Genomic DNA, 16,965 nt, shown 5'->3' with positions numbered 1-16,965 from the left:
CTGGACATGCAGCCAGCCATGTGGAGCACGAGGTGCCGCCGTGCATGCGTCCGGAGCCATGCGGAGCGACACACGGGAGGCCACCAACCTGAAGCTGATTGGTTGGTGTCTTCTATAAATACCCCACGACCCCTGCTCATTTCTTCACATCCAGACCTGTGTAAACCAAATTAAAAACGTGAGAGAAAAGTAGAAAAAGAAAGCAAGTGATTCCGAGCTATTTCGAGAGTTTTAGAGAGTTTTCGAGATCAGTTCTCCATTGATTTCGAGTCATCGCCTTGGGAAGGATCTGTCCAACTGAAGGCCAATCAAGTGAAGATCAGATCAGATGGGAGTCAAGTCAACGTGGCTATAGAGAGAGAGAGAGAGAGAGAGAAAGGAAGTGATCGATTCTAGAGTATGGTCGATTCTGAAGACCGATACTCCACCGAGAAGGCCAGTTCCGTCCAATCGGCGATTCTCTACGATTGTGACGCGGAAGCTCTGTCCAATTCAATTCGTCCAAGCCAGTCATATTATATGATGGTCAAGTGGAGGTGCTGCCCAGAGTTAGTTCAGAACCACGGGTTCAGATCAGTCGAAGTTCTGTTCGATACTCCGCCGGGAAGTCCGAAGAACTGTCCAAGAGCTAAAGGAGGTTCTGTCCAGATCAGGCCGTCCAGTCCTGTTAGTGTCTTCATGATCAAGCCGAGGGTCTGTCCAAGTCGAGGTCAGTTCAGTCCAGTCCAGTCAAGGTGTCCCTTGGGTTTTGGCCAAGTCCTCTTCGATCAACCAGCAGCTTCTCGCCTAGAACACTGTGAGTTGGTTTGTTTGAATTCCACTTGGAATTTAGGGTAGATCGAGTCTGCATATAGATTAGAATGATCACGTTATTGAATGGTAGAGTCCTTAGGGTTATTTTATTTATGGAACCGGACTCAGTTTAGCAAGGGCTAAGCTGAGATGAATGGAATTAAGACTGAGTTAATAACCTGACTAGGACTAGGGCTAGGATGCATCATGTTTTCTATTATTGCGTGTTGATATTGTTGAGTGCAGGTTCCCGTTATCTTTAAAGATAGTTTCTCAGCGGGAGGCTGGACTATCTGGGTAATTGATGTGGTCATCAGATCAGCAACTGAACCGGAGGTCAACCCAAAGCCCTACTCAACCAGCCAAGGCGCAAACCAGGACATACGTGCACGAAAAATGCCATATCTTACAAACCAGGAGGGTTTAAATCACGAGGCTAATTTTTATGGATTCTACACTCAAGAAGGAGTCCAGGCCAATTGGAATTGGGCCAAAATATTCACGGAGCAAGACGTTATGAATTTTACAACTCAGAGGTTTCTCAGCCTGTCCATCTGCGAGTATCCGACTTTAGAAGGAGATTTAAGCTCAAGTAAGGAGCGGCCTGAAGTAAATCCCGTCATCAAATTCAAGAGCATTCTTTCAGCTTTCCAGAAAGCCAAAGATCAGGAGAAATGGACACGGAAATCAGAAGATATGTTCAATTTGCCAGAACCGGTCAAACCAGTGCTACACTCGCCTCAATTGGAAGCTAACCGGTTCAATCAGCTTCAAACCAGAAATTGGCGACCAGGAGATCATTTCAACCAATCAGGAGGTATTCCAGAAGTCCTTAGCTGCACCAGAACCCAGGAGATCAGTCGGTTCAATGGAGAATCACTTAAATCAAACCGGAGCTATTTATGGAAAGATTGGACAATCTTTCGGTTTGATCCATTCCAAGCAATTCCAATCCAACCAGGAGAACCAGACGACGTCCAGACTAAACCAAGACATCCAGGAGACATTATACAGGAGCCAGAAGAGTTCTACAACTTCATCCCATGCACCAGCCCACATAGGAATAAGAAGATCCCCATTATCACCAAACTGCCTTATTTGGAGTCTCTTGCATTCAAACTCCAACAGCTCTTTTTCTACCAAGGCAAGGACGAGATCAGCATCTATCAAGCATTCAAGAAGGTCCCAAGAAAGCTCTCTTATCCCCTTAAACCGTCCAGGTTCAAGAAGAATCAAGTTTCTCACTTGGAGCCAAAATCCCATAAAAGGCTCCAACGGCTAGTTTCCGATTTTGTTAGTTTGCTTGATTTGTTTCCTTTCTTTTCTTATTATGAACGTTAGAATTAGTTTCCAGAGCATTATATAAGCTCTTAGATAGTCATTGTAAAGAGACACCCTTAATCACCAAGTTAATAGAAAGTTTATTCAGTTTTATCAAAGTTGTTCTTTGTATAAAATATCGGTCTTTAGGATTCAAAGAGAGATTCTTTGTTGTCTTATTGATTTCGTGAGTCTAGTTTGTTTGTGAAAATCAAACAAGCTCAGTACACAGATTGAGAGAGTCAATCACTTCGATCCATCATTCCATCAGATTGAGAGATTCAATCAAACCTTCCTCCGCAAATCCACTTCAAGCCATCATTTGATCAAGCTGAGAGTGATACACATCCAGCAGCCTGATTCCATCCTATCCTTTGTTTATTTATCTTGTTTTATTATCATTATCATCATCATCTCATTTGTTTTCATATTTGTTTCTGTTTGCATTATAAAACTCTAAAAACTCATAAAAATCGGTTCTCTTTGTTTTCAGGTTTAAACCTTGGTTCCACCATTTTTATCAATTCGTGGGTTACCCCCCCTGTGCCTACAACATTTTTGGTATCAGAGCTCAAGCTCCTGACTAAGGTGATATCTATCCTTGCATCATATTTCATTTGCTTGCATTTGTTTTGTTTTTATCTAAAACCGAAAACCCATAAAAACAGTCTTTTGCTTCAAGTTTTTGTTTCTGCATATTTTGTTCTTGCTGTTCTTATAAACCACGAAAAAGAAAAAGAAAGATGTGTTTGATTCATATTACTTGCACTTAGTTTCGAAATTCTTGTTAGTTTCCTTTTTGTTTTGTTTCCATAATCAAAAATCCCACAAAAATTGTCATTTTGAATTTGTTTCCTTTGTTTGCATATCCTTAAAAAAAAAAAAAAAAAAAATCATACTAGTTATTGTTTCATGCCATATTAGTTGGTCCATTTCGTGATTGCATCAGAAAACCAAAAGAAAAAATATTTATTGCATAGTTACTTCATTTCGGTTTATACTTGCATTTTTTCGGTTTAGTTTAAATTAGTTTTGCATTGTTCATTGCTCTTATGCTTGACAAAAACTTCCCATACTTCACTTGATCTTTGAGATTGATTTCAGGGAGCAATGGTAGGAGAAGAACACGGCCAAACCCTAGAGGCCACACTGAGCCAACAACTAATAGCTATACAAGAGCTCAATGATAAGATTGCTCAGTTGGGAAAAAGGAATAAGCCACAAGGCCGACGACCACAACATGGAGAAAGAAGATTTGGAGATGCACCAGAGGCTGGCTATGTTGAGCCTAAGCCACCAGATCCTTCATGGATCACCTCACACCATACTTCTTCAACTTATAAATACTTAACTCATTCATATCTTTATTTTAAATCAGTTAATGAAGTTAAGATTTATTCCTTTTCAGGTAGTAGTTGGCCAGATGATTATTTATCATGGGAAAGAACCATGGATGATTGGTTTTCATACCAAGGCGTGCCAAAGAAGGAGAGGCTAGCTCATGCCATCAAGCAACTTTCCGAAAAAGCTTACTCATGGTGGAAAAGAGTAGATAAGACACATGGTAAAAGTCCAGAAGAGGTTGTCACCAACTGGAAAGATCTTAAAGATGTTATGATCAGGAAGTATGTGACTACACTTCCCACGCAAGAAACCAGAAGAAAATACCCAAGGAGATTTTCAAATGGTGTGTCCAAAGAGGCAAAGAAAGTTGTGCCACAACAAGGCCATAGGAGCTTGATTTATCAAGACCAGATTCGGCCAAGCCAGATGCCCACGGTTTTATATGATAAATACCAACCTTATGAGGTCCCAAAGTCCATGGAGAAGAACCTTTTCAGCCCAGACACATTGGCTAGACACAAAGAAAAATCAGACAAACCAATTCTTCAAGGAAAGGCCAAGGTAAGTCCTATACTTGATAAATTTGTTTATAACTCATCTCCCACTAGTATGAGTCACTTGTCTTTGTCCAAGAATGTTAAGACAGGTCCTGAGGTCCAGAAAGACACGAACTCAACATCCTTGTTGGAATCAAAAGCTGTCCATGACTTAAGGAATAAAGAGATTCCAAGCCCAAAGAAAGAAGAGACAACAAGCCAATGTAAGTCTTCTAACTCTGAAAATTTAAAAGATCAGACATGTTATAGATGTCATAAAAGAGGACACTTTGCTGTAGTTTGTCCAAGTAAACAAGTATTGACTGAGACATCACTAGAAAAGAAAACAGATTTATCTATAAAGAGTGATAGTCTTATTCAATCTGATTTATTAGCTCAAAATTCTTGTATGATGCACTTGTCTTTGTCAAAGGGTAATGTAACAGGAACTAAGAAGCAAGAATTTAAAGAAGAAGAACCACCAGGCGTGACTCTTGAGATGGACCAGAAGATTGTTCAAGAGACAATGCAGTCCATATTGCTTAAAGAAGCAAAACCAAAACAATGCCAAGGTAAGGCTTTAGAATCTCAAAAGAGAATGAAAGCTGACTTGCTCTATCTTGGTGCAGATTATACAGTTTCGAGGTCGAAACCTTGTCAAGAGGGAGGGGATGATGTGGTCATCAGATCAGCAACTGAACCGGAGGTCAACCCAAAGCCCTACTCAACCAGCCAAGGCGCAAACCAGGACATACGTGCACGAAAAATGCCATATCTTACAAACCAGGAGGGTTTAAATCACGAGGCTAATTTTTATGGATTCTACACTCAAGAAGGAGTCCAGGACAATTGGAATTGGGCCAAAATATTCACGGAGCAAGACGTTATGAATTTTACAACTCAGAGGTTTCTCAGCCTGTCCATCTGCGAGTATCCGACTTTAGAAGGAGATTTAAGCTCAAGTAAGGAGCGGCCTGAAGTAAATCCCGTCATCAAATTCAAGAGCATTCTTTCAGCTTTCCAGAAAGCCAAAGATCAGGAGAAATGGACACGGAAATCAGAAGATATGTTCAATTTGCCAGAACCGGTCAAACCAGTGCTACACTCGCCTCAATTGGAAGCTAACCGGTTCAATCAGCTTCAAACCAGAAATTGGCGACCAGGAGATCATTTCAACCAATCAGGAGGTATTCCAGAAGTCCTTAGCTGCACCAGAACCCAGGAGATCAGTCGGTTCAATGGAGAATCACTTAAATCAAACCGGAGCTATTTATGGAAAGATTGGACAATCTTTCGGTTTGATCCATTCCAAGCAATTCCAATCCAACCAGGAGAACCAGACGACGTCCAGACTAAACCAAGACATCCAGGAGACATTATACAGGAGCCAGAAGAGTTCTACAACTTCATCCCATGCACCAGCCCACATAGGAATAAGAAGATCCCCATTATCACCAAACTGCCTTATTTGGAGTCTCTTGCATTCAAACTCCAACAGCTCTTTTTTCTACCAAGGCAAGGACGAGATCAGCATCTATCAAGCATTCAAGAAGGTCCCAAGAAAGCTCTCTTATCCCCTTAAACCGTCCAGGTTCAAGAAGAATCAAGTTTCTCACTTGGAGCCAAAATCCCATAAAAGGCTCCAACGGCTAGTTTCCGATTTTGTTAGTTTGCTTGATTTGTTTCCTTTCTTTTCTTATTATGAACGTTAGAATTAGTTTCCAGAGCATTATATAAGCTCTTAGATAGTCATTGTAAAGAGACACCCTTAATCACCAAGTTAATAGAAAGTTTATTCAGTTTTATCAAAGTTGTTCTTTGTATAAAATATCGGTCTTTAGGATTCAAAGAGAGATTCTTTGTTGTCTTATTGATTTCGTGAGTCTAGTTTGTTTGTGAAAATCAAACAAGCTCAGTACACAGATTGAGAGAGTCAATCACTTCGATCCATCATTCCATCAGATTGAGAGATTCAATCAAACCTTCCTCCGCAAATCCACTTCAAGCCATCATTTGATCAAGCTGAGAGTGATACACATCCAGCAGCCTGATTCCATCCTATCCTTTGTTTATTTATCTTGTTTTATTATCATTATCATCATCATCTCATTTGTTTTCATATTTGTTTCTGTTTGCATTATAAAACTCTAAAAACTCATAAAAATCGGTTCTCTTTGTTTTCAGGTTTAAACCTTGGTTCCACCATTTTTATCAATTCGTGGGTTACCCCCCCTGTGACTACAACAGTAATGGTTTGATTGTATTGTTTAGTATTGATATTATTGTTTAGTAGTTAGTACTAAGGGTCTTAGGCCATATAGGCCGGACTACTGGTACTACTGGTTTGTGTTGTAGAGTTGAGTGTCTAGTTAGGATCTGGAACTTTGGCTTTAGGTTAGGTTCTAGATTGAGTTTGTTTTGTTGTGAGTGTGCCGACAGTATGTGCGTGACCCGCCCATACTAGGCATGTGTAGGGGTGATTAGTGTTTCCTCGGCCTCGTACCCAGCGGGTTCAAGGAAACCCCTTATTCGCTGGATCGGGAAGACTCAGACGAACGGTGTCATGTACTATGGCTGAGTATTACACGACGGTGTAATGTGGCAGTGACCCGAAGGACTGTGGGCTGTCGCGCGGTGACCCGAAGGACTGTGGGCCGCGGTCGGTTGAAAGTTCCTTCTTCTGGCCTTTGTGGTAGGAAGATAGGATATTGCCGATAGGGAGGAGGAACACGAAGTCACCAGGGCCCAGGTTAGAGTGTTGTGTTAGAGTGTCGTAGAGGGTTATGGAACCCTCGAGTTAGTGTAGCACCGATATACGGTGTTACAAGTTAGATCGAGTCGTAGTTACTCATAGTCTTATTAGTGTGATTGTGTTTGTGGTTGATTGATTTGCTTGCAGGTTCTGACATTAAGTCCTAAGTCTGGCTTAGGTACCGGATTAGGCTTGATGTGTATTTTGTTAGTGTAGGCCTGACGTTGGCCTATATGTGTTTGAGTGATTGCTTGTGAAGGGTGGTGGATATTAAAGCTATGCGGTATCATTGGTTGGCCGATCATGTTCTTGTTTGATTGTTGGTCGATCGGCCAATGGTATTTGTATAGTCTAAGTGTCTAACACTACATGAGTACTGAACTCAAGCGTATATATGGTTAACTAGGGATTGCTTGTTGACTTGTTTTAATGCAGGTTCCCGTTACTTGAAGCTAGATCATGGCAGGAGGCCAAGTCTAACTTAGTAACGGTTTGCTTAGCCTTAGCTTTTATTGCATGCTACGGCTAGATTGATTGTTATTTTGGGTTGTCTGGGTAGAGTCTAGGTTGCGGGTAGAGGCCGCCAGCTCACTGAGTAACATTAGGTTATTCATCCAACTCCGTTGTCCTTTTTGCAGGTCGCTTTAGGTAAGGATGATCGGATAGCTTGGTGCTGGACGTTAGGACCGCCGGTGTAGATTTTCATGCCTTTTGTAAACGGTATTGTGGATTTGTGTTTAGTTGACTCGATTTGGCATTAGGCCGGGACCGGTCTCGAATTATATCAATGTATGGATATTTCTCGAATCAATAAAGTAATTGTTTTATATGCGCTTCATGAGTACTCTGATATTTGACTAGTCCGGTCTAACACAACGTTAGGTCATAGTACGAGCCTTAGGCCTCGATCTAACGGAAAATGCTAACTCTAGGTACGGGTTGCAAAGCCTTATGCCTTGACGCAGCGGGACGAGTTAGTGGATGAACTGGTCTAGGTCGTGTATTAAATCTTGTGACTCTGACCGGATCGTCCCTAACCCGTCACGTAGCGCTTCCGGACCATGGTGCTGGGTTGGACGGTCAGTCATGTTCTTGTTTGATTGTTGGCTGGCCGGTTGGCTCATTCATCTCTAACCCTGGGTGATGGACGGTCGATCAGTCATGTTCTTGTTTGATTGTTGGCCGGTTGATCGACCATATGTCTAGGACGGTTCGGGGGTGTTACAGAGGTGGTATCAGAGCATGGTTTCGTCCATGCTTCCGGAACTCATGATTTAATCGGTTTTAAATATTTATCGAGTCAAAATGAGTCACAAAAGGCATTAGGGAAACCGGTCACGTCCAGCGATAGGATTTGTGGTTTTAGGAATTTGGATTGAGATAGTGGAATCTAGAACTGTTAGGTTGCTTGGGTAGAACTGTTAGGTTGCTTGGGTAGAACTGTTAGGTTGCTGGTTAGAATTGCGGTTAGGTTGCATTGTTAGTATTTGCTGGGTTAGTGGATTATTTGATTAATTGTCTACTAACTTGCATGTTAAGTGTTCTTTTGAGTTGCAGCGAGTAAGTATGTTTGCTGATCGGAACTTTAAGGAATGAAAACCTTAAAGTGGAGGGAGTTCAAGGCCAAACCCAAACCCGAAGCGAAAGAGGAGAGACAGATTCAGAGAACTGGGATGTGGTATGGACTGGACAGATGGGAAGAAACAAGACTTCGTTGGGAAAGGACTTCATCAGTATCTGGGAAATGAGAGATCGAGGAAATGGTTGGAGTAATCAGAGGCGCAGATTGGCAAGATCGTATCATGAGAAATTAGTTGGGCAGCAAAGTAAAAGCTAAGAAGAAGACGCAGTGATCATTCAAGTGAAGATTTATGAAGATGATTGTGGTGACATTGGGAAGGACACTCAAGGGACAGTGAAAGGCAGAGTGAAGAGATATGAAGACGATTATGGCGACTTTAGACAGTATACACAAAGGGACATGAGCAAGCAAAGTAAAGAGTTATGAAGACGAGTTGAGATTAAGTGAAGCATGAGAAATCAAGAAGTGAAGAAATGAAAGGATTCAAGACCGAGGAAATGCATGGAGATGGATTAAGATGGAGCGAGTTCAGAATCAGAAAATCTAGAAGAAGACTGAAGAAATCAAGGGGAGATATCTAAGGCCAACCTATAAAGAAGCACATCTAGTGATCAACACAAAGTTATGAAATGAGGAGTTATGGAGGAGTTGTTATCAAGGTGGAGCAAGTTCAAAATCCAAAGTGTTTATGGAGATCCAAAGAAACCGAAATAAAGGCGAGCCAGCAAAGAACCATATCTTATGACCAAGACCGCAAAACGAAGTTATTCAAAAGCTGAACATCATCACTACACATCAAGGAGGAACATTTCGTGAAGCTAAGCAATTGCGCAACTAAGAATTCGAGGACGAATTCTTTTAAGGGGGGGGAGAATGTGATAACCCGCCCTTTGGGATAAAATGGTCGAGAGAGCAAAAGTCAGAATCCAGAGCCGAGCTTTTGGGAATCAAAGCAATTGAAGGAATGTTAAGTTTTGATCACTTAAGACTTAACATGGATCGAAGAAAATAGAAGATTGGTCGAGCATCAACTTTGTGGTTGAGTCGCGGGCAATACAGATCGATCTGGAAATTTGAAGTACAAGAAGGTCGAAGAATGGATTGTGAGTGAAGCATGAGTTGAGAAAAGCTGCTCTACCATTGTTCGAAATGTCTTAGATTGATCAGACGGCAGTTTTGGAAGAATCACATTTTTGAAGCACGACGGTTTAGAAGCTCGACGTTTTTGAAGATTGACGTTTCTTCATCGCGAAGTTTTCTCGGAATATCTTCGTATCAGTAAAATATTATTCTGAAGACATTATAAGTCGGAAGAAGGACGGGAATTAAGCAGGACGGGAAGCAAGCACGACGGGATTGAAGCACGACGGGAAAACCCAAAGTTGGGCGAAAACCCTAATTTCGGTATTACGAAATTCTTTGAGGAAGCCGGAGGCTCGGGAAATATTTTTAAAGGATATCAGACATCATCTGTAGTTTATTAAAAATATTCAGAGAATCAGAATGGGAGCGGAAAATATTCGGGATTGATCGCGGGTCAGAAATTCACAAGAAGGGTCGAAATCGCGCAAAGAAACCGGGAAGCTCGAGGTGGCTTGATCAGAAGGGATAAGAACGTGGTGGCAACTGTCTAACCAGCTGAGTGTCAAGAGAAGCTCGAGGTGTCGCCGTGCATGGAAGCTGCACATGCAGCTTGACATGTAGAAGCACGAGGTGGATCGGCCAAGCACGAGATGTCGCGACGCATGCAACCGAAGCATGCTGATCGACATGTGTGTGATGCTGTGGCGCCTTGCATGAGCTCCACTCATGCAGCCTGACATCTGGGAGGAGTGGTGGCGTCCTGCATGTTTCCTGGACATGCAGCCAGCCATGTGGAGCACGAGGTGCCGCCGTGCATGCGTCCGGAGCCATGCGGAGCGACACACGGGAGGCCACCAACCTGAAGCTGATTGGTTGGTGTCTTCTATAAATACCCCACGACCCCTGCTCATTTCTTCACATCCAGACCTGTGTAAACCAAATTAAAAACGTGAGAGAAAAGTAGAAAAAGAAAGCAAGTGATTCCGAGCTATTTCGAGAGTTTTAGAGAGTTTTCGAGATCAGTTCTCCATTGATTTCGAGTCATCGCCTTGGGAAGGATTTGTCCAACTGAAGGCCAATCAAGTGAAGATCAGATCAGATGGGAGTCAAGTCAACGTGGCTATAGAGAGAGAGAGAGAGAGAGAAAGGAAGTGATCGATTCTAGAGTATGGTCGATTCTGAAGACCGATACTCCACCGAGAAGGCCAGTTCCGTCCAATCGGCGATTCTCTACGATTGTGATGCGGAAGCTCTGTCCAATTCAATTCGTCCAAGCCAGTCATATTATATGATGGTCAAGTGGAGGTGCTGCCCAGAGTTAGTTCAGAACCACGGGTTCAGATCAGTCGAAGTTCTGTTCGATACTCCGCCGGGAAGTCCGAAGAACTGTCCAAGAGCTAAAGGAGGTTCTGTCCAGATCAGGCCGTCCAGACCTGTTCGTGTCTTCATGATCAAGCCGAGGGTCTGTCCAAGTCGAGGTCAGTTCAGTCCAGTCCAGTCAAGGTGTCCCTTGGGTTTTGGCCAAGTCCTCTTCGATCAACCAGCAGCTTCTCGCCTAGAACACTGTGAGTTGGTTTGTTTGAATTCCACTTGGAATTTAGGGTAGATCGAGTCTGCATATAGATTAGAATGATCACGTTATTGAATGGTAGAGTCCTTAGGGTTATTTTATTTATGGAACCGGACTCAGTTTAGCAAGGGCTAAGCTGAGATGAATGGAATTAAGACTGAGTTAATAACCTGACTGTTGGGGTCAAAAACGGTTACGACGGAATTACCACCCGAAAATCCTCAGAGATCGTATTTCCGAAAAAGTTAGTAAAAGAAGGGATGTAATTTTCGTAAAAATAACCTATACGAGGTTATTTCTACGAAGAAGTATTCTTTGGGATTCAAACCGAACGATCATCCCGCTCGGTCGCTACGTAGCGACCGAGCTCGAGCCAAAGCTCGGTCGCTACGTAGCGACCGAGCGATCGTCCCGCTCGGTCGCTACGTAGCGACCGAGCTCAGCCAAGCTCGGTCGCTACGTAGCGACCGAGCGATCGTCCCGCTCGGTCGCTACGTAGCGACCGAGCTCGAGCCAAAGCTCGGTCGCTACGTAGCGACCGAGCGATCGTCCCGCTCGGTCGCTACGTAGCGACCGAGCTCGAGCCAAAGCTCGGTCGCTACATAGCGACCGAGCGATCGTCCCGCTCGGTCGCTACGTAGCGACCGAGCTCAGCCAAGCTCGGTCGCTACGTAGCGACCGAGCGATCGTCCCGCTCGGTCACTACGTAGCGACCGAGCTCGAGCCAAAGCTCGGTCGCTACGTAGCGACCGAGCGATCGTCCCGCTCGGTCGCTACGTAGCGACCGAGCTCGAGCCAAAGCTCGGTCGCTACGTAGCGGCCGAGCGATCGTCCCGCTCGGTCGCTACGAAGCGACCGAGCTCAGCCAAGCTTGGTCGCTACGTAGCGACCGAGCGATCGTCCCGCTCGGTCGCTACGTAGCGACCGAGCTCAGCCAAGCTCGGTCGCTACGTAGCGACCGAGCGATCGTCCCGCTCGGTCGCTACGTAGCGACCGAGCTCGAGCCAAAGCTCGGTCGCTACATAGCGACCGAGCGATCGTCCCGCTCGGTCGCTACGTAGCGACCGAGCTCAAGCCGAAGCTCGGTCGCTACGTAGCGACCGAGCACTCGTTTCGCTCGGTCGCTACATAGCGACCGGGCTCGAGCCAAAGTTCGGTCGCTGTGTAGCGATTGAACCTTTCCGAACATCGATACGACACCAGTCCTTGCATTCTCGTCAAACCTTCGAATGCTATCTCCCGAAGACCGTAGCAAGCTCAGTCCATGTTTCCCGTTATTCTAATTCATCGATCAAACTTCGCGGATTAGAAACCGCGGAAAACTCGTAGTAAACGTGTCGAGTCGGAAGACGGCCCAAAGGGACCTAAAACACGACTCGAGGCCCATCATACGATTTTTCTTAACCAAAGCCCGTGAACCACAGCATGGTTCGCGCTTGGCCCACGAGGAAGGATAAATGTCAAGTTTCCGCGGATAAATACGGAAGTTTTGAAGATAATTGTGAAGATCGGGAAAAATGGAATATCTCCATTTTTATATGACGGCTTAAGGGCAGAAGAGTAAAAGCGTAAACCGACCTTGGAGCTAGTATATAAGGAGTCCTAGGCGAGGAGCAGAGGGAGAGAATTTTTTCAGAGCAAACTTAGCACTTAGAGCGATTTAGGCAACTTTCCGTTTTTGTTATTTCGAGCTGCGACTCAATTAGGTTTAGCCGTCTTAGGGTTGCTAGAACTAGGAATCTCGCCGACAGCTCTCGAGCCCAGGCTTATACCTTGTTGTAACGCTCATACGCAGATTCGGAATAAGATCTACTTTGCTCTCTTTTCGATTTCTTATTTTTATCGTTGTTATTCTCGTGTTCTGATTGCTTGACGTGTGGTAATTAACAGATATCCGGGTCCTCTGGGAAACTAGGGTTTTCTTAGTTTCCTTATTTAAACGGAAATCGACAGTGCGAATTTTGGTTCCCACAGTTTGGCGCTAGAAGGAGGGGGACTTACGGATCAATCTAACCCGCAAAAGCCACACACAGTCAGACATGTCAACCAACGACGCGGATAACGTGCAAACTCCCCTTAACGGAGGCAGCGGCACCGATCTCCACACTCCGGTAGCGGACGTATCTGCGGCCAACGCGCAAGCCAACGCCGCGACTCTCGAGGAGTTTAAAAAGATGTTCGCCACCTATGAAAAAAGGTCGGAAGAACAGGATAAGCTCGTGAATACCTTGACCAAACAGGTTGATTGTGATTGTAGCAGATCTATGGATAAGGAAAGGGGAGACGGATACAGGTTTTAAAAATTTAGACAAGGAAGTTGGTGGAAAAGTTTATGGCCAGATTGATCTGATAGATCTTTCAAGGTACGCTTGGTTTGAGCTGGGGAAAAGGTTTTTATTGAATCAGATCTCATATTTTCTCTGGGGATTGAATAGGGTATTATTCTGCAAATTCTTGATTGATTTAGTATTAAAAAGGAGATACAGATTTTGTTCACATATGTTTATGTGTTTTGTGTGTTGGAATTTTCTTGGATTCCCAATTAGTTATACTCTTTACCATTTTGAGTTTAGAAGAATCTGGTTTGGGAATTTTGAAGATATAATATATCAGAAGGGGGATATTAGTACGATTGTACAGATAAAAGTGAATATTTTCATATCCAGTAATTTATGCGGAAGGATATATGTTTCTATTTTAAAGATTTTCTTGGGAGTCGTTAATGATTGTGTTTCAAGGCATATATATACTAGAGAATACGTGTTATGTTTTCATCATTCTCAGCTTCTCTGCTTCCTCTTTTTCCAATCTGATATCAGTTTTTCATTCTTCTTTTCTCTCTGTTTTTGGAGAACTATGACTCAGGGGCAATGGATGGTTAAGTCTGGTGGTAAAAAGGTGCAGGCCCCAAGTATGGGACTGAGGATCTCGATCCCAAAGTTTGATAATTCAGTTCTCATTGCTGAATACTCAAAAACGTTGATTGGGAGATGCATGAATCCTTTCAAGCAGGAGATGAAGATGCTACTGTTCCATCTACCAAAGATCTGGAATGTCGATGAGAGAGTGGTGGGCGCAGATCTGGGCTTGGGACGTTTTCAGTTCGATTTCGACCAGGAGGAAGACATTGTTGAGGTGATGAAGAAGGAGCCCTTTCACTTTGATAACTAGATGCTGTCTGTTGTTCGTTGGGAGCCGGTGATGGAGGAGAACTATCCTTCCAAGATAACGTTTTGGGTTCGTGTCATTGGTGTCCCTCTGCACTTTTGGGCTGTATCAACTTTCAAAAGCATAGGCGAGGCACTGGGGGAGGTCCGAGGAGATGACGATATTGACTTAGATGAAGGGAAGGTTCGGGTGATCATTGACGCTTTCAAGCCTCTGGTTTTTTCGGTTACTGCGAAGTTCCACAGTGGTGATGAATCAACCATCGCTTTAAGGTATGAGAAACTGCACGGGTTCTGTCGAATTTGCTCGAGTTTGAGGCATGATCAGTTTCATTGTCCGACGGTGAAGAAGAGTACTGACGAGGAGACTGAGATGCAACCTCCACAACCGGAGCAGGACCCAGCCATGTTGAGCTACAAGGGAGCAGTGGAATCACAGGGAAGAGAGCTTGGTGTTGATGGGAATGGAAATAACCGAAGGCAAGGCCATCAAGTCCCGAGAAACAGGGACTACAAGGGCAAGGGTATTGCTTTTGATAACAGCAAATATGAGGGCAATAGTAAATCGGGGTTTAAAAGGTCGTACAGAGATCAAGACGGGGGCTACTCAAGGAATCTGAGGCAGACTGGGCGGTTCCCACCATCAGAGGCTCCAATGAGGTACGCTACGGATACACGGGGTTTAAAAAATCTCAACACTCAAGAGATGGGGCAAAACTTGGACGAGCAACAAAAACTTATGCTCGATGCCTTTAGGAGCGGCAAGAGTGAAGAGACAAACCATGTATCAGCTTCCACGGCTCGTAAGGCTCTCACCTTTGAAGGAAACATCTCCGTAACTGCTATGGAAGGATTGGGTGGTACAGATGTTGCGAGTGGTATAGAGGGTGTAAGGGTGGGAGAGGAGGACCCTAAGGCATTGGAGGAGAAACTCCTCCCTGACAGTCATGGCGCTGATAAGCAGAAGGATCTTAATAAAGAGGAGAGTGAGGGAGAGAAGATTGAGGAGATGGAGGGTCTGTCTGAAGAAACATATTCAGAGTTAACTGGTGATGCAGCGCTTACTGAGGCTGGGGAGCAGGATGGCTCTGAACATGTGGGTGATGAGGTTTTTGCCGAGGCTGATTTCGACGTGGAGGAGGATGATCAACTGATGGAGACAGAAACTCAGGAGGTCTTGAGTGCGGTCGAAGGCAAGGAACGTGGAGGTGCTAATAAGAAGAAGCAGGGGAAAGTTAATGGAGCTGCTATGGGAGGCTCTCTTAAGAAGAGATTGGTGCAGAGTGTCGTCTCCCCAAGGAAGAAGCATACTGTTAAGCATGGTAGCAAGGTGGGGGAGAAGGGTGCACTACCCCCAAAGAAGGCTCCAGTTAAGCCTGTTCCTGATCAGAACTAAAGAGTTTTTAAGGTCTTAAAACTTAATGAATATGTGTTGGGAAAGAGTTAGTAGTTCCCATGATTTTATTGCTGTATTATCTTTGTTTCCTCGTTATGGTTTTCCTCTGACGTCTTCAGGGTGTTGGAATAATAAATTGGATTTATTTTCAGTGGTTTTTAGCTTTTCTTTTACGGGGTTGTTAAGGATGGGTTATCCTACGGATATCTTGTCACTTGTAAGTTATGGGGACATGTATATTTATATGGCGAGGTGTCAACCTGAGCATAGGACTCTGTCTTCCTGGATTATGGGGCTTTCAGATGGTAGATGGCAATATATTGAAAAAGAAACGAGGTATGTTGGGTTTCATCTTTTTGTTTTAAAATATAATTTAGCACATTGGTGGTGGCTATGGAGTTGTGTTACTGGGTCTATTTGGAGCGTTCTACTTCTGCAGTGTAACGGAATGTTTCTTTTCTGGACAAGGCATTTTGCCATTACGATGTTTATTGATATTATTAAGGAACATCAACTTCTCCAGCTTGTAATGAAACATTTGAATTGGTGCAATGGGTACTGGTTGGTTTTGAGCTGTATAAAGAACAGGTTTTCTCCAGTTGAATATCAGGTGGTTTGCTTCCTCTGGCTTTCTATGGTTGTGCTCTGGCGAAGGGATTTGAAAAATTTGCAGATGCAGATCAGGTGCCTTGATGATTGGAAGACTCTATCGGCTTCTTTCCTTGTTTGCAGAGTTACAGTTTCTGTAAAAATAAAATATTTCTATGATTTTTGTGTGGAGATTTGGTCCTCCAAAGATAAGATGGATTGGGTGATGAGCATGCATTGTTTTCTTTTATTGGATTTTGGACATTTTGTTTTGAACGATGAAGAATTTTTTGGTGGCTCTCTCTCTCTGCCGGGTGTTTGGTCTTGGATGTTTTTACATTGTATATGGTTTGTTATTAATTTTCAGAATGTTTGGAAATGGTTCGGTGATTATATGATGCCCCTTTGCCAATCTTTAACAGCAGAGGTGATGGCTATATTATTTAAGCGTTCGGATACATGAAAATCTTAAGTTGGAACTGTCGAGGCATGGGCAGTAAATGGACTATTAGTTATTTGAGAAAAATTTGGGGGAAACATAGACCAGCTTTTCTTTTTCTCTCGGAAACTAAACAGAAATTCGAATTTGTGCAATCTTTTCAATTTCATTTCGGGTATTCTCATCTTCATACGGTTGATCCTATTGGGAGAAGTGGTGGTCTGGCTTTATTTTATGATTCTACTTACAAGGTCGATATTATTTCCTCGAGTAATAGAATTATAGATGTCGAGACAGAATATAAAGGAAAGCGCATTTTTCTTTCATTTGTTTACGGTGAACCAAACCAAAATTTAAGAGATCAAGTCTGGGAGAGGCTTACAAGATTAAGAATTT

The 16,965-nt window shown here is 43.6% G+C and overlaps 1 protein-coding gene across 1 annotated transcript; it reads left to right on the top strand.

The window, feature by feature from the left end:
* The first annotated feature begins 13,218 nt into the window (after positions 1-13,218).
* LOC125597175 lies at positions 13,219-15,693 on the top strand. Its single transcript, XM_048771963.1, has 2 exons — positions 13,219-13,342; positions 13,832-15,693. Exon 2 carries the CDS (start codon positions 14,151-14,153, stop codon positions 15,540-15,542), a length of 1,392 nt encoding a protein of 463 aa, XP_048627920.1. The 5' UTR covers positions 13,219-13,342; positions 13,832-14,150; the 3' UTR covers positions 15,543-15,693.
* Positions 15,694-16,965: the final 1,272 nt, after the last annotated feature.

Source organism: Brassica napus, unplaced genomic scaffold (assembly GCF_020379485.1).
Source record: "Brassica napus cultivar Da-Ae unplaced genomic scaffold, Da-Ae ScsIHWf_1382;HRSCAF=1961, whole genome shotgun sequence".
In the NCBI taxonomy this organism is placed as follows: domain Eukaryota; kingdom Viridiplantae; phylum Streptophyta; class Magnoliopsida; order Brassicales; family Brassicaceae; genus Brassica; species Brassica napus.
Note: the sequence above shows the minus strand (reverse complement) of the source record. Positions and strands in the feature narration are given on the sequence as shown.

Excerpts from the sequence above, each read along its gene's own strand:
- LOC125597175 (XM_048771963.1), top strand. The coding sequence starts at position 14,151 with ATGCTGTCTGTTGTTCGTTGGGAGCCGGTGATGGAGGAGAACTATCCT.